The sequence below is a fragment of the Coenobita brevimanus genome, chromosome 65 (assembly GCF_032717465.1).
Source record: "Coenobita brevimanus isolate Jiangsu-jjx chromosome 65, ASM3271746v2, whole genome shotgun sequence".
NCBI classification, from domain to species: domain Eukaryota; kingdom Metazoa; phylum Arthropoda; class Malacostraca; order Decapoda; family Coenobitidae; genus Coenobita; species Coenobita brevimanus.
Genome location: NC_137018.1, coordinates 20184279 through 20208173, shown reverse-complemented (window position 1 = coordinate 20208173; position 23895 = coordinate 20184279). Strand labels below are relative to the sequence as shown.

General features: G+C 43.6%; 1 protein-coding gene across 1 annotated transcript in view; it reads left to right on the top strand.

Annotated features, from left to right (window-relative positions):
* The window catches only part of Nup107 (nuclear pore complex protein Nup107), a 399651-nt gene that overhangs the window by 136346 nt on the left and 239410 nt on the right, over nt 1-23895 (top strand). Inside the window, exons 5-6 of the mRNA XM_080276587.1 lie at nt 10126-10293; nt 13927-14103. Of these exons, the coding sequence (XP_080132713.1) occupies nt 10126-10293; nt 13927-14103 (345 nt within the window). The remainder of the gene's footprint in view (nt 1-10125; nt 10294-13926; nt 14104-23895) is intronic.

The following is a 23895-nucleotide window of genomic DNA, read 5'->3' as shown; positions in this document are numbered from 1 at the left end:
ACATTTCTGACTGACTGAGAATATGGCTAAACTGCTCAGTCATTCCAAAATTTGTTGGGAAGCACAATATTAAATAAAGAATGAACTGATAGCTAACTCTTGAGAACACGTAGATGAAAGAGTAATTTTTTTCTGGTTAGCAAACATTTTCGTTCCATTTCATCCCCTAAACTGCCAGACCCATAAATTTTCATTCAACCATACGGCCTAACGTGTTTCCCGAAGGGCACATGATACGAGAGAAGGCAAAACTTTGACAACAACATAGGGGGTGGGGGGAGAGTGCTGGGGAGCTACGTATCAACACAAGGGTACCCAGTCTGACTTTTGATTTGTCAGTGCTATTTTTAATACCATTGATGTTCTTAATTACAATTGTTACATCTCTTTCAGTGTTTTACCTGGTGGTTGGTATAAGTGGGGTTGATTTATATGAGGTAAGGTGGTAAGAAGGGGCAAAAGTGAGAGTTTTCTTTCTCTGACTCTCCACATAGTGCCCTATGAACTTCTCAGTCAGCTTCAGGACAACATATGAACTTTCACTGCTGCCAGGTTCGCATCACTTCCCACACACAATCTTCTTTATCTTCTCCCGGTCCTTCCAAATTGTTCTGATGGTGCTTTCATTCCATGCCTTTTTGCCATTTTAGTAAACGTTATATGTAGAAAGAAAGAGGTGAAAAGATTAGTAGGAGAGAGTAAGAAGAGAGTGGATGAGGAATTTGTAAGAAATTTGAGTGTAAAGTGGAGGGACTGTAAGAAAATGTTCTGGATAGAGGTGAAGAGAGTAAGACAGGGCAAACGTGAAGTTATCAGGGGAGTGAAAGATAAAAATGGTAGGTTACTAGGGGAGAAGGGAGAAAAAGTGAGCAGATGGAGAAAACACTTTAAGGAATTGTTGAACATACAGGATGGAAGTGATGTGAGTATAAGTGGCTGGGGAATGGCTGGGAGAAGGAGGGAGGTGAGAAGACAGGAAGAAATCAGTAGGATAGAAGTTGTGGAAGTAATGAAGAAAGTTAAATTGGGGAAAGCCCCAGGAATTGATGGAGTGTGTGGTGAAATGTTGAAGCATGGGGGAGAGATAGTAGTGGAATGGATGTGGAAGATGTGCAGATTGGCCTGGGAGGAAGGTCGAGTTCTGGAGGATTGGAAGTCAGGTATAATTATTCCCTTGAACAAAGGAAAAGGGGAAAAAGAAGTGTGTGGTAATTGTAGGGGCATTTGTCTTCTTATTGTACTGTAATAGGAAAAGTGTATGGTAGGATACTTATTGACAGAGTTAGTGAAATAACAGAGGAATTAGTTGGAGAAGAACAGGGAAGCTTTAGGAAGGGAAGAGGTTGTGTAGATCAGGTATTCATTCTTAGATCTTTAGTGGAAAAGTTTCTAGAGAAGGGAAAGAAGTTGTATGCGGCTTTCGTGGATTTGGAGAAAGCATATGACAGAGTGGATAGACAAGGATTGTGGAAAGTATTAAGAATATATGGAGTAGATGGGAAGTTGTTGAATGCAGTGAAGAGTATGTATGATGGTGCTAAGGCTGCAGTGCTTGTGGATGGTGAACTGAGTGAATTTTTCTCTTTGGAGGTTGGGATGAAACAGGGATGTGTCATGTCTCCATGGTTGTTCAATCTGTACTTTCTATCTATCTATCTATTGCCAGACGCCTCAATCCCGTTTGGTGTGGCCACAAACAAATCTCCTCCAAGTCGCCCTGTCCCCCGCCATTTCACTGCCCTGCTCCCAACTCAGCCCCCTCTCTCATATACCTCTCCACCCCATCCCTCCATCTCATCCTTGGCCTCCCCCTCCCTCTTCTCCCCTCCACCTCACTCACATACACCCTCTTCGTCAGTCTTTCACCCTCCATCCTCTCCACATGGCCAAACCACCTCAGTGTGTTCCTCATAACGCTTCCTATCACATCCACATCAACTCCACAATGCACCTTTATATCCTCATTCGTCAGCCTGTCTCTCCATGTGACTCCACAGGCTCCTCTTAAATAACTCATTTCCACTGCTCTCACTCTTGACTTGTGTCGGAGTGGCCCTGGTGAGAGAGGATAGTGTTGGAAACTCCCTGTACTGTTGTTTGCAGATGATACTGTGTTGTTGAGTGAAGACGAAGGGGAGCTGCAAGGCACCCTTTGTCTTCACTCAACAACACAGTATCATCTGCAAACAACAGTACAGGAAGTTTCCAAACACTATCCTCTCTCACCAGGGCCACTCCGACATCCACTACCCTACCTTGTACCTCTCTTATTACCCCATCCATGTACAGATTGAACAACCATGGAGACATGACACATCCCTGTTTCGTCCCAACTTTCAAAGAGAAAAATTCACTTAGTTCACCATCCACACGCACTGCAGCCTTCGCACCATCGTACATACTCTTCACAGCATTCAACAACTTCCCATCTACTCCATATATTCTTAACACTTTCCACAATCCTTGTCTATCCACCCTGTCATATGCTTTCTCCAAATCCATGAAAGCCGCATACAACTACTTTCCCTTCTCTAGAAACTTTTCCACTAATGATCTAAGAATGAATATCTGATCTACACAACCTCTTCCCTTCCTAAAGCCTCCCTGTTCTTCTCCAACTAATTTCTCTGTTCTTTCTCTAACTCTGTCAATAAGTATCCTACCATACACTTTTCCTATTGTACTAAGAAGACAAATGCCCCAATGATTACCACACACTTCTTTTTCCCCTTTTCCTTTGTACAAGGGAATAATTATACCTAACTTCCAATCCTCCTGGACTCTACCTTCCTCCCAGGCCAATCTGCACGTCTTCCACATCCATTCTACTACTCTCTCTCCCCCATGCTTCAGCATTTCACCACACACTCCATCAATTCCTGGGGCTTTCCCCGATTTAACTTTCTTCATTGCTTCCACAACTTCTATCCTACTGATTTCTTCCTGTCTTCTCACCTCCCTCCTTCTCCCAGCCATTCCCCAGCCACTTATACTCGCATTACTTCCATCCTCTACGTTCAACAATTCCTTAAAGTGTTCTCTCCATCTGCTGACTTTTTCTCCCTTCTCCACTAGTAATCTACCATTTTTATCTTTCACTCCCCTGATAACTTCACTTCCACCCTGTCTTACTCTTTTCACCTCTTTCCAGAACATTTTCTTACAGTCCCTCCACTTTACACTCAAATTCCTTCCAAATTCCTCATCCACTCTCTTCTTACTCTCTCTCTTACTAATCTTTTCACCTCTCTCTTTCTTTCTACATATAACTCTCTCTTCTGCCTCTCAACTTCTTCCACGCCCCTATTTCTCATCCATTCATTGTATGCTTTCTTCTTTTGTGCAACAGCCTGTTTCACCTCTTCAGTTCACCACGCTGTTCCTTGCACCCCCCTCCGTCTTCTCTTCCTTCCACACACCACATCACATGCTGCACATATTTCTTCTGTAAATATCCTACACACACCTTTCACGTCTCCCTTCTGCTCCAATTCATATTTGCCCAATCGTTCCTCCACTTATGTCTTATACTCTGCCTTTTTGTTATCCTCTTGTAACCTTTCCACTCTCCTTGCAACTACTTCTTCCTCTTGTCTTTCCCTTCTTTTATTCCTTCATCTTACTTGAATTCTAATTCTGGCCACCACCAAGTAGTGGTCAGAGAATCCACTCCCCCAACCTCTATAAACTCTTGCATCCATTACACATCTTCGCATCCTTTCATCCACACACACATAATCAATCATTGCCTTCCTTTCATTCAGTTCATCACCCACCCTTCTCATCACTCGCCATGTATACCTGTGGATCATTTTATGCCTGAAGAGGGTATTGGCTATCATGAACCCTCTCCCAGCACAAATGTCCACTAATGCACTCCCATTCTCATCTATCTCAGCAGGCACACCCCACTCACCAGCTATTCCATTCACCTTCACATTCCCTACTTTACCATTCATATCACCAATCAAAAACACTCTCATTCCTTCCAAACTTTTCCATGCACACTTCTACATTTGTCCAGAACTCTTCTCTCACTCTTCTAGCAATATCTTGCGTTGGCGCATACACACTCACAATCGCCCACATTTGTATTCCAACTTTCAACTTTACCTACACAATCCTTGACCCAACTGATCCATAGTCTTATGCTTCTCTTCCATCTTTTACTCACAACTATACATACTCCTTCTTCTGTACTTGAATGGGATAATAAAAGAGGTACAAGGTAGGGTAGTGGGTGTTGGAGTGGCCCTTGTGAGAGAGGGTAGTGTTTGGAAACTCCTTGTACTGTTGTTTGCAGATGATACTGTTGTTGAGTGAAGACGAAGGAGAGCTGCAAGGCTTGGTGGATGAGTTTGGGGGTGTGTGTAAGAAACGGAATCTAAATGTGAATGTAGGGAAGAGTAAAGTGATGGTCTTTTTGAGAGGTGAAGTCAGTGAATGTACAGCGAGGTTGGATGATGAGGAATTGGAAAATTTGAGTACGTTTAAGTACTTGGGTAGTGTGATGAGTAAGGATGGAGGTTTGGAGGGTGAAGTGCTTGAAAGGGTACAGCAGGTAAGAAAGGTTGTTGGTTCTTTGAAAGCAGTGATAAGAAACAGGGAAGTGAGCATGGAAGTGAAAAAGTTACTTCATGACAGTATTGTGATACCAACTCTAACATATGGAAGTGAAGCTTGGACGTTGTTGGAAGGGCACAAGTCAAGAGTGAGAGCAGTGAAAATAAGTTATTTAAGAGGAGCCTGTGAAGTCACATGGAGTGACAGGCTGAGAAATGAGGATATAAAGGCACATTGTGGTGTGGATGTGGATGTGATAGGAGGCTTTAGGAGGAATACACTGATGTGGTTTGGCCATGTGGAGAGGATGGAGGGTGAAAGACTGACGATGAGAGTGTATGTGAGTGAGTTGGAGGTTGGGAGAGGGAGGGGGAGGCCGAGGATGAGATGGAGGGATGGGGTGGAGAGGTATATGAGAGAGGGGGGGTGTTAGTTTGGAGCAAGGCAGTGAAATGGTGGTGGACAGGGTGATGTGGAGGTGATTTGTTTTGCGGCCACCCTGAATGGGATTGAGGTGTCTGGCAATAGATAGATAGATAGTAAACGTAAGCTTTAACTGAAGCAGTAGAAAGACCGTACCAATTCAGTTCATTCCTCCAGTTTGTTTTCTGTGTTTTTCTGACTTTTCAGGATGGGAAATTACCTTTTCCTGATGAAAAATTTCCCACTTTTTATCATTATGTTCCTTAAGCCGTACGTATGATTGTCTTGATGTGCTCAGTGGTGGTTTTCATTTCCTAACTTCCCAACTGGATTCTAGGTCAGGTTAGGTCATATTAAATTATTATGTATAGTTGAGCTAGGTTGGGTTAAGTTTAGTTAAACACTTAGGTTATGATAGGCCCTTTCGCCATAACTCTGATAAGTCACACGAGTTGACACAGTGGAACACAGCTCAAAACAACGGCGAAACAGATTTTGCTTGAAATGTTTATTTACCACTCAGAAATATTGTCGATCTATCTATAGCCCGACGCCCTAATCCCGCAAAGGGTTGCCGCAGACAATACGCCTCCAAGTCACTCTGTCACCCACCATTTGACTCCCTCCCCCAACTCACCCCCCTCCCTCATATACCTCTCAACTCCATCCCTCCACCTCATCCTCGGTCTACCCCTCCCTCTCCCTCCCTCCACCTCACCTACATACACCCTCTTAGTCAGTCTTTCATTCTCCATTCTCTCCACATGTCCAAACCACCTCAGTGTATTTCTCCTAATCTTTTCAACCACATCCACATCTACCCCACAACGTTCCTTCACTTCTTCATTCGTCAACCTGTCTCTCCACGTCACTCCACATGCTCCTCTCAGGTAACTCATTTCCACTGCTCTCACTCTTGACTTGTTCCCCTCTTGCAAGGTCCACGCCTCGCTTCCATACGTCAGGGTAGGGATCACAATACCATCATGCAGTGACTTCTTAACTTCCATACTCACCTCCCTATTTCTCATCACTGCTTTCAGTGTACCAACAACCTTTCTTCCCTGCTGTACCCTTTCACGTACTTCATCCCCCAAAGTTCCATCCTTACTCATCACACTACCCAGGTACTTTAATGCACTCACATTCTCCATATCCTCACCATCCAACCTCACTGCACACTCTGTGACTTCATTCCTCTCAAACACCATAACTTTACTTTTGTTTACATTAACTTTCAGCTTCCTCCTCCTACACACTGTCCCAAATTCATTCACCAAACCTTGCAACTCCCATTCATCTTCACTCAACAATACTGTATCATCAGCAAACAGCAACACCGGAAGCTTCCAAATCTCACCCTCATTCATTAGGGCCACCCCCACATCCACTGCCCTACCTTGCACCTCCTTTACAACCCCATCCATATATATATTAAACAGCCATGGAGACATCACACACCCCTGTTTCAGTCCCACATTGAGATCAAAGAACTCACTCAGCTCACCATCCACTCGCACCGTAGCCCTAGCTCCCTCATACATACTCTTCACAGCACTCAACAATTTCCCCTCCACTCCATATATTCTTAATACCTTCCACATACCTTGCCTATCTAATCTGTCATAAGCTTTCTCCAAGTCCATGAAGGCAGCATACACTTTCTTTCCCTTCTCTAGATACTTCTCCACTAAACATCTTAGAACAAATATCTGATCTACACACCCTTTTCCCTTCCTAAATCCCCCTTGTTCTTCTCCAACTAGCTCCTCTGTCATATGCCTAACCCTATCAATGAGTATTCTACCATATATTTTACCAGTCACACTAAGAAGGCAAATACCCCTATGGTTACCACATACTTCTCTCTCCCCTTTTCCTTTGTACAGAGGAACAATTATACCTGATTTCCAGTCCTCTGGAACCCTTCCCTCTTCCCAAGCCAATCTACACAACTTCCATATCCACTCCACAACAATCTCACCCCCATACCTAGGCATTTCACCACACACTCCATCAATTCCTGGGGCCTTTCCCAGCTTAATCTTCTTCATCGCTTCCACTACTTCCGCCCTACTGATCTCTTCCTCCCTCCTCTCATCTCTTCTTCTCCCAGCCATTCCCCAACCACTTATACTCACACTGCTCTCACTCTCTACATTCAACAAATCCTCAAAGTACTCCTTCCATCTCCTCAATTTCTCTCTGTTCTCCACGAACAATCTATTATTCCTATCTTTCACTCCCCTACTATTTCCCCTTTCACACTGCCTTACTTTCTTTTCCTCCTTCCAAAACAATTTTTTACTCTCCCTCCATTTCACACTCAGATTCCTCCCAAACTCTTCATCCACTTTCTTCTTACTCTCCTTCACCAGTCTCTTAACCTCCCTTCTCCTGCTCACATATACCTCTCTCTTCTCTCTCTCATCTTCTCCCCTACCTCTACTCGCCAACCATTCACCATATGCCTTCTTCTTTTGTTCCACAGCTCGTTTCACCTCATAATTCCACCATGCTGTCCCTTGCACACCCTTAGATCTCCTCCTCACTCCACAAACCGCCTCACACGCTGCGCTTATCTCTTCCGTGAATATCTTACATACGTCTTCCACCCCTTCCATCTGCTCTAGCTCATACCTTCCCAATCTTTCTTCCACTGTGCTCTTATACTCTGTCATTTTCTCACTATCTTGCAATTTCTCCACTCTTCTCACAGGAGCTGCTTCCTCCTGTCTTCCCCTTCGTCTCCTCAACCACTTTCTTTGCAGCTCTACCTTGGCCATCACTAAGTGATGGTCCGAGACTCCATTCCCCCACCCTCTCCACACCCTTGCATCCAACACTTGTCTTCTCATTCGCTCATCCACACACACGTAGTCTATCGTTGCCATTCGTTCAACAAGTTCACCATCCATCCTTCTCATTACTCTCCATGTATACCAGTGGATCATCTTATGACGAAAGTAGGTGTTGGCTATTGCCAACCCCTTACCAGCACAGATGTCCACCAAAGCACTACCATTCTCATCTACTTCAGCTGGCACACCCCACTGACCCACCACTCCATCCACTCGTACATTCCCAACTTTGCCATTCATGTCTCCAATCAACAGCACTCTCTCGCTCCTCTCAAACTTGTCCATACATGCTTCTACTCTCACCCAAAACTCATCTTTCACTCTTGCCACTCGATCCTCTGTTGGAGCATACACACATACAATCGCCCATGCTTGTATACCTACTTTCATCCTCACCCATACAATCCTTGCACCCACTGTTCCATACTCTCTTATATTCTCCTTCCACTTCTTGCTTATCATCAGACATACTCCCTCTCTTGCCCTCTCATTCTCACTGACTCCCGCACATATACCTACACCATATTCCCTTCTCTCACCCTTTCACCTTTCCATTTAGTTTCAGTCAGTCCACATATATCCACTTTTGCATCCTCAAGCAGCTGGACAATCTCTCTCTCTTTCACTTCATCATTCACTCCTCTCACATTCCACGTTCCTACCCTCAGAATGTCCTTTGTCCGTTCCTTAGTCGTCAACGTATGGTCCGTCCGGGTCCGAGGCGCTTTATTTGCTTTTTTAGTTAGTTCTTTTTACGGGGTGGGGCACTAACCCACCACCAACCCTTTTAGTCGCCTCGTACGACAAGCAGGGATACTGGGGGAGTATTCTTGAAACCCCCTTACCCCCAGGGGGGGTAATCAGAAAAATATAAGAGACTGTCAGGAAGAAAAAGAAGAACAAAGAATGTGGAACTGAACACTAAGTTAAGAGAATACATGCATTGGAGTATTCCCCTTCCCCCACGATTAACAAACATTTTTGTTCAGTTTCGTCCCTTAGAACTATGAAACCCCTATGGTTGAAGGAAACAGTCAGGGAAATGCAAGAAAGGACTTGATAGCCATATGCTCAGTCGGTCCAAAATGTGTTGGGAAGCATGAAATCGAAGGGAAAAAGTGGAAATGAACTAACCTTTTTTGTTCCATTTTGTCCTCTGAAACTGCGAAACCCATTATGAGTGTGGGGTAGAACTAGGTGAGGCGCGAGAAAGAATTGATAACCGTATGCTCAGTCAGTGGGAAATGTGTTAGGAAGCACGAAATCGAATGAAGAATGTGGAACTGAACGCTAACTTATGAGAACACATGAATGAAAGAGTAATTATTTTTTCTAATTAGCAAACATCTTCATTCCATTTTGTCCCTTGAGACTGCAAAACCCATTTTGAGTTTGGCGAAGAACTAGGTGAGGCATGAGAAAGGACTGATAACCTTGTACTCAGTTGGTCCGAAAGGTGTTGGAAAGCATGAAATCGAACGAAGAAGCTGGAACTGAAGCTAATCTTAAGAGAACACGTGGATGATTTTTTTTTTCCCCTGAGTAGCATACATTTTCGTTCCATTTTGTTCCCTGAAATTGCGAAACCTATAAATTTTCATTTAACCATATGGCCTTGCATGTGCCCAGGAAAGGTACTCAGAGTCTGGAGGATGATGTCACCATGCGCAACTTTCAAATTTCATCGCCAGGCCAGCTGACTTCCCCGCATGAGCTCGAGTTTTTCCTTATGTTGATTTGACCCATCTCAGGGATACTCAGCTACTATGTGTGAAGGTCCAGACACACAGTTTCCTACATTGCAAGGGTCCGGATGAAAGTATTAATTCAAAATGTGGTAATAAGAAACATATAAGAACACACATTACAATTTACATCAAGCTACATGGTTTTTTTGCCAGAAATGATGAAAATTACCTACAGAAATAATTTCTCTTAAAAAAAAAAAAAAAAAATTGAATGTACATTTATTCTAGAAGTAACCACCCATTCCACTGGCAGCTAGTGCGCTGGGGTTCACACAAAACCTCACCGCGGTCCGGATTTGGACCGCGGTCCGCCAGTTGAGTACCGCTGACCTATCTTATTATGCTGAGTGCGTTAGAACAAAAACATGTTACTCAAGGATTGAGTGTATTGTGATTTTGAGCAGGCACTGTTTGATGGCAGAGCTTTTTTATATTGTTTGTTTATAAAGAGTTGTAATTTTGTGGAGGTGGTGTTTGTTGGAGGAGTTTTTCAAAATGCACTTATGGACTGTTGTGAATTTTTCATGCAGGTGTTGTTCTCTGAATTTATCAACATCATGGTCGCCCACCCATCAGAGGCACAGGTGTGGGAGGAGCTGGAACAGTACGAGCAGGTGTGTTCCCAGCAGGTGCAGGCACTGGACAAACTCATCCGCAAGGCTCCGCGACACCATGCCAATTTCACCAATACACAGAAGGTCAGTTTTTGTTTGGCCACAATTTACCACAGACTCAGCTGTATCGTGACTTAGCACATGAGGTCAGGTTCATTCATAATCACAGGTTAATCTCTTAATTATGTAATGGTGTACAGGTAACCCTCAGTTTCTGAGGGGGTTCAATCATTTCGTTCGTTCATGTTTGAAAGCTCCAAAGTGCTTGCATGCGTCGGCTTTAGACACCTAATGGTGGCTCTCCATGCGGCTCGATCTCTGGCAGCCTCCCTATTCAGTCCCTTATCCTTCGGGTCACACTCAATGACCTCGTCCCAGGTCTTTTTTGGTCTGCCTCTTGCAGCCCTACCCCTAACATAACACTTTTCACTTTCTGCATCCAATTATCATCCCCCATCCTCTCCACATGCCCAGACCATCTCAGTCTACTCCTCTCCATCACAACACCAATACACTCCGATCCCATCCTACCTTTCAGCTCTTCCAATGTAAACCTAGCCCCCCCAGGCTTCATACTCAGGGACACACTGCACATTCACTTAATCATTGTCATTTCTGTATGTTTGAGTCTGCAAATATCCTCTTCCTTTACTACCCAAGTCTGACTACCATACAGCATTACACTCCTAATGCATGCCGCATACAAAGATCCCTTAGCATGGAGGGAGAGCCATCTCATTATCAGGAGAGGCAACAGCTCCCTGAACTTGCCACTTCTCATTCTAGCCCCAAAGCTAGCTCCAGCCCCACCTCCAGCAAATAACATATCTCTCAGACAACAAAACTCTTCCACACACTCAAGGGACTCACCAGCATGTTCAATCCTTTCATGTCTGATAAGCTCCACCTGCTCTCCCGACACACTGCACACATGAAATCAGCATTATCTCGCAGTCTACCTCTAATGCCACTACATCTCTTATGCACCCACTTATCATGGACGCTGCACAAGATGGAATTACTTCCCATGTCCTTGTGGCAAATCACACATGGCCACCTCCCTCTTCTTTAACAGTACCACCACTAGCCGTAGATACCATCACTATTGTTGTATCTGCATTTACCCCTGAGCCCTTGTGCCTCATACCATCTCTCCACTTCCTAAATCTTTCCTCTGCCTCTCTTTCATTCTCTGCAGTCAAAACACCAAATCATCAGCATACAACATCTCCCACGGGAGTTCATTTCTGAAGTCACATGAGAGGGCTTCAGGTACCCTAATAATCAACAATGGACACAAAATTGATCCCTGGTTCACACCATCATTTACTGAAAACTCATCACTCAAATCTCCATTTACCCATACCTGGGTGTGAGCACCCATATACATGGCCCTACCCACCCTGGCCAACCACTCCTCTATCCTAAGCCTTCTCATTGCCCACTTCACCACCTCTCTAGGGACTTTGTCAAAGGCCTTCTCCAAATCATCAAAAACAAAGTACACTTGCCTTTTCTTTCTGTCTATCTGTCTATTGCCTTAATCCTGTAAGGGGTGGCCACGAACTAATAGCCTCCTTGTCGCCCTGTCCCATGCCATTTCTTTGCCCTGCTTCCAGCTCACACCCCCCTCTCTCATATACCTCTCCACTCCATCCCTTCATTTCATCCTCGGCCTCCCCCTCCTTCTCCCCCCATCCATCTCACTCACATACACTCTCCTCATCAGTCTTTCACTCTCTATCCTCTCCACATGACCAAACCACCTCAGTGTGTTTCTCTTAACGCTTCCTATCACATCCACATCCACACCACAATGCTCCTTCACTTCCTCATTTGTCAGCCTGTCTCTCGATGTGACTTCACATGCTCCTCTCAGATAACTCATTTCCAGTGCTCTTACTCTTGACTTTTGTCCCTCCAACATGGTCCAGGCTTCATTTCCATACGTTAGAGTTGGTATCACAATACTGTCATGTAGTAACTTTTTCATTTCCATGCTCACTTCCCTGTTTCTTATCATTGCTTTCAAGGAACCAGCAACCTTTCGTACTTGTTGTACCCTTTCAAGTACTTCATCCTCTAAACTTCCATCCATACTCATCACACTATCCAAGTACTTAAACGCACTCACATTTTCCATTTCCTCCTCATCCAGCTTCACCGTACATTCACTGACTTCATTTCTCTCGAAGATCATAACTTTTCTCTACACTCACCTTTAGATTCTGTTTCTTATACACTCTCCCTAACCCATCCACCAAGTCTTACTGCTTCTCTTCATCTTCACTTAACAACACAGTATCATCTGCAAACAACAGTGCAGGAAGTTTCCAAACACTGCCCTCACTCACTAGGGCCACTCCACCATCCACTTCCCTACCTTGTATCTCCTTTATAACCCCATCAATAAACTGATTGAACAACCGTGGAGACATGACACATTCTTTTTTCAATCCAACCTTCAAATAGAAAAATTCACTCAGTTCACTATCCACACCCTTCAGCCATAGCACCCTCATACATACTCTCCCTTTTCTTTCATATATATTTTTCCTGAAGCTGTTAGGTTAAGTTAGTTTGGATAGTGGTTTTTCAGATATGGAGGTGGTATAAAATGGGATATATGAGGTTAGGTCACGTGGCCAGAGAGCACTACTTGTGTGAGTTTAGTCGACTCCCACCATGTACTGTACTGTACATATCATCATAGTATGCAGGCCATTCTCACTGTATAATCACATTGCATTCATGGAAAACTGATCAGATAATGATCAATTGTACTGTATATTGAACAGTGAGATCACAGCATTTATGCAGTAAACTTTTCTCATATCCAAATGCCCCGTATCAGAGTACACCTGTATCTGGATAGCCTAATATAAAAAGTGGGGGATGATTTTACTTTGTGTGGGCACTGTGTGACTTGTGGCAGCATTCTCATTGTTCTGCCCAGTCTTATGACTGCCTCCAAAGCATGTGCATAGTTATGCTTAAATTCTCTGTATTTACCGCTCTGAATTTGTGTTTCTGTAGAGTGTGTGGCCTTGTCTATATTGATGATTCCTCCTGCAAAACAGTCTGGGAAGGTACTGCTGACATTCAAACAAAAACAAGAAATCTTTTGATGAATTGATAATTGGTAGAGCAACTCATGAGTAATGATAGACTTTATAAAACTTGCTCAGATCTACCCCAAATTTTTCATTACTTGCTTAACCTTATATAACTATAACCTTGTCAGACATAACCTAAGCTAAAGGATAGTAATCTAACCTGATCTAGTGAAACAGTATAACCAATCCTAGGCCTTCAGCAAAACAGCCTAGGAAGTTACAAACACATGGGAAAAAAAAGTGAAAGTCTATGATGAAAAGATGATGGGTAGGCCAACTGTAGTGTAGTGGCAGGGACTTAATAAAATTTGCACAAATCAACCTAAACTTATTTTTACATGCCTAACCTTAACCATAACCTAGCCTTGCCTAACCTAATCTCAAATCTAACCAAACCTAATTGTTTTCCTGGTTCTATGCTTTCTTTGTTTTTGTTTCCAGATCCTAACTCATCCAGTATGTTCGTTGAGAATAAGAGTTGTGATGATGATGATGATGATGATGATAAATGTTATTAAATTTAGATTAACTGTAAAATGAAGGTAAGGGCTAAGTTGACCATATATACTTATGAGTTGGCTTAGTGACATGACTGTTGCAGGTATACCAGCAGCTACTGAGTGAGCGCAACGTATGGCGGCTGGTGGGCTCTCTTTTTAGTGAGCGCTTGAGTGAGGAAGGCAAGGAGTCCCCCATGGCAGTAGAGGGAGACAGCGAACCAACCACAGACCTTGGGGTGGTGGCAAGACTATACGATACCAACCCTACTGTCAGGGAGGTGTGTTTATGTGATATTCTTTGTTTTTAAATTAATTAATTATTATTTTTTTTTACAATAACAGGGCTGAGGAAGGAAAAAAAAAAAAAAAAAAAATCATACATCTGATTACAGTTGTCCTACATTCATAAAACCTGTAGCAGTTGGAATTGAGCAGCTGTAGTTTAAAGCGTGGGGGGAAAGCCACTCTGGAGAAGTGAGTTCCAAAGATGCGCAGTTCGAAGAATAAAAGACTTCTGATAAGCAGAAGTTCTGCAATATGGCAATGTGACAGTCCAGTCATGAGTGCTACCAGATGCTCCTGTTGCATGTGGGAAGGCTTGGAGAGGTGGCACAATGGATGCAAAGTTCATCTGAGCATTTGCCATAAAAGTATCTGTAAAATACTTCAAGAGAGGCAACATTCCTTCTTACCTAAAAGAGAGGTACTTCTTTTGTAATAATAGGGTTATTTAGAATTCTGATCGCTTTGTTCTGAATTTTGTCCAGTTGTTTTAGTGCAACCTTTCCACATTCATAATCATGTTTGGTCTAATAACTGTACCATTGGATAAGTGCATTTATTTTGATATTCTCTTCTATAACGTTTTGGTTTAATAACCCCTCCTCTTAGTGGTTCTCATAATATTCTTCTCCAGTAATTTCTCGATTATCTGATGTAATAGAGCCAAAGGCATGTCCAGGTAATGGCTCCGTCAGGATGATGGACTTCTCCCCTGGCCCCCCTTTGTATAAACTGACTTTGAAAGCCAGTGTTAGGCCACTACAGTACATCAAACAACACTTGATCCTATTGTTTAACACTACTCTTTCTGGTCAAGCCGACGTAAGAAATGCAGTGGCACACATAATGTTAAAATGGAGTAAAATCATGGTAAAATAAAATAAAATCATGGTACAGTACAGTAAGCTACAATAAAATCAATGTCAGTACTCAAGCTTTGACCATCCTGCATCAGTCTTACCCAGGATCGCCCTCTTGTAAAGAGTCAGCACTACCCTCTCCCTTTTCCCTGGTGAAGGGGCCATCACCACACACCCAAGGAAGAGATATGTAAGGAATAGCAAGGCCTGAAGCAGGTAGTAGGTACAAAAACCACCACATGCACTGCCATAACAAATGTCTAGGAGGAGCTGTTTACTACCCAGTTGCCGTGCAGAAACTGAGACTGAGTGAGGGGATCTCTAGAGGATGCTGGGTAAACTACCTCGCCAGACATGGTGGTGCCACCAGGCTGTTCCCGCCAGGCCAGGTACAAAGAATGTATGCACCATCATAATTTCTGCCAGAATGCAAGCATTTTGTCCGGATATTGTGGAAAAATGTGTGAATAATGGTTTCAGAGAGCCAGATCACAGCATCTGGGTAATGGATCATCCTGGTAATTTCCATCTGACTGAAACAAAATGGAGAGGAGAAAATGTGAGAGAATGGGAGTATGGATGGGGTATACGTGCAGGAGTAGGTGAGAATGAGAGGGCAAAGGAAGGAGTATGTATAGTTGTGAGTAAAAGATGGAAGAAGAGCATAAGACAGTATGGATCAGTTGGGTCAAGGATTGTGTGGGTAAAGTTAAAAGTTGGAATACAAATGTGGGCGATTGTGTGTGTGTATGTGCCAACGCAAGATCGTGCTAGCAGAGTGAGAGAAGAGTTTTGGAAAATGTGGAAGTGTGCATGGAAAAGTTTGGAAGGAATGAGAGAGTGTTTTTGATCGGTGATATGAATGGTAAAGTAAGGAATGTGAAGGTGGATGGAGTAGTTGGTGAGTGGGGTGTGCCTGCTGCGATAGATGAAAATGGGAGTGCGTTAGTGGACATTTGTGCTGGGAGGGGGTTGGTGATAACCAATACCCTCTTCAGGCATAAAATGATCCACAGGTATACATGGCGAGTGATGAGAAGGGTGGGTGGTGAAATGAATGAAAGGAAGGCAATGATTGATTATGTGTGTGTTGATGAAAGGATGCAAAGATGTGTAATGGATGCAAGAGCTTATAGAGGTTGGGGGAGTGGACTTTCTGACCACTACTTGGTGGTGGCCAGAATTAGCATCCAAGTAAGATGGAGGAATAGAAGCAGGGAAAGACGAGAGGAAGGAGTAGTTGCAAGGAGAGTGGAAAGGTTACAAGAGGATGAGAAAAAGGCAGAGTATAAGAGAGAAGTGGAGGAACGATTGGGCAAATATGAATTGGAGCAGATGGGGGATGTGGAAGGTGTGTGCAGGATATTTACAGAAGAAATATGTGCAGCATGTGATGTGGTGTGTGGAAGGAAGAGAAGACGGAGGGGGGGTGCAAGGAACAGCGTGGTGGACTGAAGAAGTGAGACAGGCTGTGGCACAAAAGAAGAAAGCATACAATGAATGGATGAGAAATAGGGGCGTGGAAGAAGTTGAGAGGCGGAAGAGAGAGTTATATGTAGAAAGAAAGAGAGAGGTGAAAAGATGAGTAAGAAGAGAGTGGATGAGGAATTTGGAAGGAATTTGAGGGTAAAGTGGAGGGACTGTAAGAAAATGTTCTGGAAAGAGGTGAGGGGAGTGAAAGATAAAAATGGTAGATTATTAGTGGAGAAGGGAGAAAAAGTGAGCAGATGGAGAGAAAACTTTAAGGAATTGTTGAACATGGAGGATGGAAGTAATGCGAGTATAAGTGGCTGGGGAATGACTGGGAGAAGCAGTGAGGTGAGAAGACAGAAAGAAATCAGTAGGATAGAAGTTGTGGAAGCAATGAAGAAAGTTAAATTGGGGAAAGCCCCAGGAATTGATGGAGTGTGTGGTGAAATGCTGAAGCATGAAGGAGAGATATTAGTAGAATGGATGTGGAAGATGTGCGGATTGGCCTGGGAGGAAGGTAGAATCCTGGAGGATTGGAAGTCAGGTATAATTATTCCCTTGTACAAAGGAAAAGGGGAAAAAGAAGTGTGTGGAAATCATAGGGGCATTTGTCTTCTTAGTACAATAGGAAAAGTGTTTGGTAGGATACTTATAGATGGAGTTAGAGAAAGAACAGAGGAATTAGTTGGAGAAGAACAGGGAGGCTTTAGGAAGGGAAGAGGTTGTATAGATCAGATATTCAATCTTAGATCTTTAGTGGAAAAGTTTCTAGAGAAGGGAAAGAAGTTGTATGCGGCTTTCATGGATTTGGAGAAAGCATATGACAGGGTGGATAGACAAGGATTGTGGAAAGTATTAAGAATATATGGAGTAGATGGAAAGTTACTGAATGCTGTGAAGAGTTTGTGTGATGGTGCTAAGGCTGCAGTGCGTGTGGATGGTGAACTAAGTGACTTTTTCTCTTTGGAGGTTGGGTTGAAACAGAGATGTGTCATGTCTCCATGGTTGTTCAATCTGTTCATGGATGGGGTAATAAAAGAGGTACAAGGTAGGGTAGTGGATGTTGGAGTGGCCCTGGTGAGAGAGGATAGTGTTTGGAAACTCCCTGTGCTGTTGTTTGCAGATGATACTGTGTTGTTGAGTGAAGACGAAGGGGAGCTGCAAGGCTTGGTGGATGAGTTTGGGAGAGTGTGTAAGAAACGGAATCTAAAAGTGAATGTAGGGAAGAGTAAAGTGATGGTCTTTGAGAGAGGTGAAGTCAGTGAATGTACAGCGAGGTTGGGTGGTGAGGAATTGGAAATTGTGAGTACCTTTAAGTACTTGGGTAGTGTGATGAATAAGGATAGAGGTTTGGAGGGTGAAGTGCTTGAAAGGATACAGCAGGGAAGAAAGGTTGCTGGTTCTTTGAAAGCAGTGATAAGAAACAGGGAAGTAAGGATGAAGTGAAAAAGTTACTACATGACAGTATTGTGATACCAACTCTAACGTATGGAAGTGAAGCTTGGACGTTGTTGGAAGGACACAAGTCAAGAGTGAGAGCAGTGGAAATGAGTTATTTAAGAGGAGCCTGTGAAGTCACATGGAGAGACAGGCTGACGAATGAGGATATAAAGGAGCGTTGTGGTGTGGATGTGGATGTGATAGGAAGTGTTATGAGGAACACACTGAGGTGGTTTGGCCATGTGGAGAGGATGGAGGGTGAAAGACTGACGAAGAGAGTGTATGTGAGTGAGGTGGAGGGGGGAAGAGGGAGGGGGAGGCCGAGGATGAGATAGAGGGATGGGGTGGAGAGGTATATGAGAGAGGGGGGTGTGAGTTGGGAGCAGGGCAGTGAAATGGCAGGGGACAGGGCGACTTGGAGGCGATTTGTTTGTGGCCACCCCAAACGGGATTGAGGCATCTGGCAATAGATAGATAGATAGATAATTGAAAGATTACTGTACAGTAAACCCTCTAGTTATGATTGTTCTTTACTTGACGTTTCAGATTTATGACATGGAAAAGTTTAAGAATTGATTCAAGTTACACTCTTATTGTACTTGTATTTATACAGTAAAACCTCGATATAACGGACTTCAATGTAGCGGAATTCGCTTTTATTGGACTCGAGGAGCCAAGTGGACTAAATTCTTACGCATCAGGAAAAGTCCAATAAAGCCAGGAGGAGTCCTGTCTTGGAATAAACGAATAAACAGTCAAACGGAGGAGATACCATAACATCGGTCCCTCCTCTCTCTCCTCCTCCATTCCTTCCCTTCCTCCCCGTCCCTCTCCGGAGAGAGAGAAAATTGGAAATGAAAATTAAAGTAACTGTGGAAATGAGTGTAAAAGTGAGGGTGAAAGAGAGCACACAAGTGAATATGGAATGTCAAAGTCAACAGAGAGAGAGAGAGAGAGGAGAGAGAGAGAATAAATACAGAAATGACAAGTGGCGTCCCCTTGGCATAAACAAATGAGGGAGATAGGCATAACCTTGGTCCCTCCTCTCTCTCTCCTCCTGTATTCCCTCCCCTTCTCTCTGTCTTTGGGAGAGAGAGTTGAAAGTGAATGAAACAGTGAAGGTTAGTGAAGGCATTGTGATGGTGAAAATGAAGGTACTGTAATGTGAAAGTAAAGGCATAAGTAAAAGAGAAAGTGAAGGTGGAAGGTGAAAGTGAAGTCAAAAGTGATGGTGGAAGGTGAAAGTGAAGGTGAAGGCAAAAGTGAAGTAAAAAATGAAAGTGAAAGAAGGTGAAAATGAGAATGAAGGTGAGAGTGAAGGTGAACAAAGTGATGGAGATAGCGAAGGTGAAGGTGAAAATGAAGTCGAAAGTGAAAGTGGAAGGTGAAAGTGAAGATGAAAGTGAAGGTGAAAATGAATGAAAATTAAGGTGTAAGTGAAAATGAAAACAAATGTAAAAGTGAAGAAGGTGAAAGTAAAGGCCAAGGAGAAAATGAAGGTGAAAGTGAAGATGAGAGTGAAAGTGAAGGCAAAAATGAATGTAAAAGTGAAGATGAAGGTGAAAGTGATGGTGAGAGAAAAGTTGAAGGTGAAGGTGAAGGTGAAAGTGAAAGCAAAGGTGAAAGTGAAGGTGGAAGGTGAAAGTAAAGGTGAAAATGAAGAAAGTGAAAGTGAAAATGAATGTAAAATTGAAGATGAAGGTGAAAGTAAAGGGCACAGTGAAAATGAAGGTGAAAGTGAAAGTGAAGGTGAAAATGAATGTAAAAGTGAAGGTGAAAGAAAAGGTGAAGGTGAAAGAAAGTGAAGGTGAACGTGTGAGTGATGGTGGAGGTGAATGTGATTGTAAAAGAAGGGAGGGCAAAAGTGAAGGTGAGTGAATAATTGTAAAGGTTGCAAGTGAAGGTGAAATGGAAATTCAGAATGAGTGAAAGTGAGTGTGAAGGTGAAGGTGAAGGTGAAATGAGCATGGAAGAGAATATGAAAGTGAATGTGAATGTCAGAGTGAACTGAAAGTGAAGGTAAAAATGAAAACCCCCCCTACCCCCTGGGGTTATTTATTTTTTTTTTCAAGAATACTCCCCCAGTATCCGTGCTAGTCGTACAAGGCAACTAAAAGGGTTGGTGGAGGGTTAGTGCCCCTCCCCGGAAAACAGCTAACTAAAAAGACGAACAAGAAGCCTCGGACATGGACTGACCAAAAGATGACGACCATGGACCGGACAAAGGACATGGTAATTGGAACATGGAATGTAAGAGGTGCGAATGATGAGGTGAAAGAGAGAGAGATTGTCCAGGTGCTTGAGGGTGTGAAAGTTGATGTATGTGGAGTAACTGAAACTAAATGGAAGGTGAGAGTGTGAGAGAATGGGAGTATGGATGGGGTATATGTGCAGGAGTAGGTGAGAATGAGAGGGCAAAAGAAGGAGAGTGTGTATAGTTGTGAGTAAAAGATGGAAGAAGAACATAAGAGAGTATGGATCAGTTGGGTCAAGGATTGTGTGGGTAAGATTGAAAGTTGGAATACAAATGTGGGTGATTGTGTGCGTGTATGCGCCAATGCAAGATCGTGCAAGCAGAGTGAGAGAAGAGTTCTGGACAAATGTGGAAGTGTGCATGGAAAAGTTTGGAAGGAATGAGAGAGTGTTTTTGATCGGTGATATGAATGGTAAAGTAGGGAATGAGAAGGTGGATGGAATAGTTGGTGAGAGGGGTGTGCCTGCTGAGATAGATGAGAATGGCAGTGTGTTAGTGGACATTTGTGCTGGGAGGGGGTTGGTGATAGCCAATACCCTCTTCAGACATAAAATGATCCACAGGTATACATGGCGAGTGATGAGAAAGGTGGGTGGTGAACTGAATGAAAGGAAGGCAATGATTGATTATGTGTGTGTGGCTGAAAGGATGCGAAGATGTGTAATGGATGCAAGAGTTTATAGAGGTTGGGTGAGTGGACTTTCTTTGGGTAGTGTGATGAGCAAGGATGGAAGTTTAGAGAGTGAGGTGCTTGAAAGGGTACAACAAGGAAGAAGGGTTGGGTTCCTTGAAAGCAGTAATAAGAAACAGGGAAGTGAGTATGGAAGTGAAAAAGTCATTGCATGACAGTATTGTGATACCAACTCTAACATATGGAAGTGAAGCTTGGACCTTGTTGGAGGGACAGAAGCCAAGAGTGAGAGCAGTGGAAATGAGTTATTTGAGAGGAGCCTGTGGAGTTACACGGAGAGACAGACTGAAAAGTGAGGCGGTGAAGGAGCGTTGTGGTATGGATATGGATGTGATAGAAAGTGCTAGGAGAATTTTACTGAGCTGGTTTGGCCATGTGGAGAGGATGGAGAGTAAGAAACTAACGAGGAGAGTGTATGTGAGTGAGGTGGAGAGAGGGAGAGGGAGGGGGAGACTGAGGATGAGATGGAGGGATGGAGTGGAGAGGTACAGTACAGAAGCCTCACCAGTTCTTGATATATACTCTTGCGAAATTTCGTTTAACGATGGCAAGGGAATGTTTTTTTTTTTTTTTTTTTTTTTTTTTTTTAGGAGTCTTGTGATTTTTCTACAATTTTCGCAAGCCCCCGCATCTCCTCAGTCACTTGTTTTGAGCCACCGCAGCCAGAACCGACCTTTGAGGAGATGTTGGAAACAGACAAACAAGTCAACGACAATGCAGTTCAGGAAGAACCCTTACCTATCCCAGCAGGTAGGCCAACATCTTGCCAAATCACAGACATGCTGGCAAACACTGCTTGTTTGAAAGGGCAAATTGAAGATTATGATGGGAGGCCAGAGATCAGGGACACCTTCCTGCTGATGGTGGATAAACTTCTGGCTAATTACAAGGATCTTTTCAACGCCAGAGATCATGCACTTTATCAGACTATGATAACATCATTTCTGTCCTTTCACATTCAACAAGTCCAGGCTTTGGAGAACAAACAGCCTGGAGAGGACAACAGTGCTGTGGATGAGGACATTGACGACACTGGGGAGCTTGATGAACTCCCACTGGATTTTGATGGCTCTGATGTTGAAGCATTGGGAAGTGGTGGTGTGGGGGACTCAATAGTTGTGGCTGGGAGCAGTGGGGGGGCAGGTGATAACTAACCACCGCTCCCAGCCTTGGAACTCATCTTCAAGCTCCATCAAGCACTTCAGCCTAAGTGTCAGTGTTAGTAAATTCTTTGTTCAGTAATATTTTATATGTCTGATTAACTGTATGAAAAATATAGTAGGGGTATTGTGTCATTACTGGGTAGCTAAATGGGAATGAGGTGGCTAACCCCAGAACCAATTACTACTTATTAGACTCAGCCCTCAGGTATCATGCGCAATTGGTGCTGCTATGGCTGCACTATAGCCAAAATCATGATAGCACCACCTCTCCTCCTCTAAACCTCACCTTCTTTTTCTAACGGAGACTCAGCTGTCTGAGGCAACTGACAGCAAACCCTTTTCTGTATCCTCCTACTTTCTCTATACTCATTTCAAAGCCAAAGGTGGCTGTTGTGTATACATACGCAACGACTTATCTTGCTCTCGTGTTCCTGAACTTCATTCTTCTGAATTCTCCACACTCTGGCTTCGGCTTTCCTGTCATTCTCTGACTAAATATATCTGTGCTGTTTACTTATCCCCTAATTCTACTGACTATCAAAAATTCTTCGACTATCTTACATCTACGATGGAACACATTCTGTCCATTTCTCCTTTCTCTGAAATCTCCATTCTTGGAGATTTCAATGTTCACCACCACCTTTGGCTCTCTTCTCCTTTCACGGATCCACCTGGTGAACAAGCCTACATCTTTTCTATCCTTAATGACCTAGAGCAGCTTGTACAGCACCCTACCCGTATCCCTGACCGCCTTGGAGAGAGCTCCAACATACTTGACCTCTTCCTCACAACTAATCCTTCTGCTTACTCTGTTAATCTTTTCTCTCCGTTGGGCTCCTCCGATCACAACCTTATTACCTTAACCTGTCCTATCACTCCGGTACGGCCTGTGGACCCTCCAGGGAAACGTCGTCTGTGGCATTTTGGAGCCGCGGACTGGGAGGCCCTCAGGCAGTACTTTGATTTTCCCTGGAATGATTATTGCTTCCATGGCCGTGAGCCATCTGAGTGTGCCTTGCACATTACGGAGGTTATGCTCTCGGGCATGGAAGCATACATTCCTTTCTGATATCCTTTGACTAACGCAAGAAAGCCTTGGTTTAATCACGCTTGTTCTAATGCTGTCCGCAACAAGGAGAAGGCCTACAAAAGGTACCGGAGCCAACCCACCCCTGAATCACATCATCTTTACGTTTCTGCCCGGAATCGTGCTAAGTCTGTTCTTCGCTCTACTAAAAATAATTTCATCCATACTAAATGCTCTCAACTCTCCAACTCGAATTCTTCCCGCTCCTTCTGGCACCTTGCCAAAAATCTTTCTAACAACTTTACCTCATCATCCTTCCCTCCTCTTTTCTACTCTGATGGTTCTGTAGCTATTTCTTCTACTGATAAAGCAGATCTCTTCGCACAGACTTTCTCCTCCAATTCCACCTTAGACGATTCCGGTGCTGCTCCTCCATCACTTCTCCCCTCTGACTTCCTCATGGCTGACATTAAAATTTCTTCAGTTGATGTATTTTCTGCCATCACAGGCCTCAGTACTAACAAGGCATATGGGCCTGATGGGGTCCCTCCTGTTGTTCTCAAGAACTGTGCTTCTGTGCTTACACCCTGCCTAGGCAAACTCTTTCGCCTTTGTCTATCAACTTGTACCTTTCCTTCTTGCTGGAAGTTTGCTCTCATTCAGCCAGTCCCAAAGAAGGGTGACCACTCCCAACCCTCCAACTATTGTCCAATTGCTTTAACGTCCTGTATTTCAAAAGTTTTTGAGTCAATTCTTAATAGAAAAATTTTAAGGCATCTTTCCTATCAAAACCTTCTTTCCGATCGTCAGTATGGGTTCCGTCAGGGACGCTCCACTGGCGATCTTCTAACCTACCTTGCAGACTCCTGGTCATCCTCCTTTC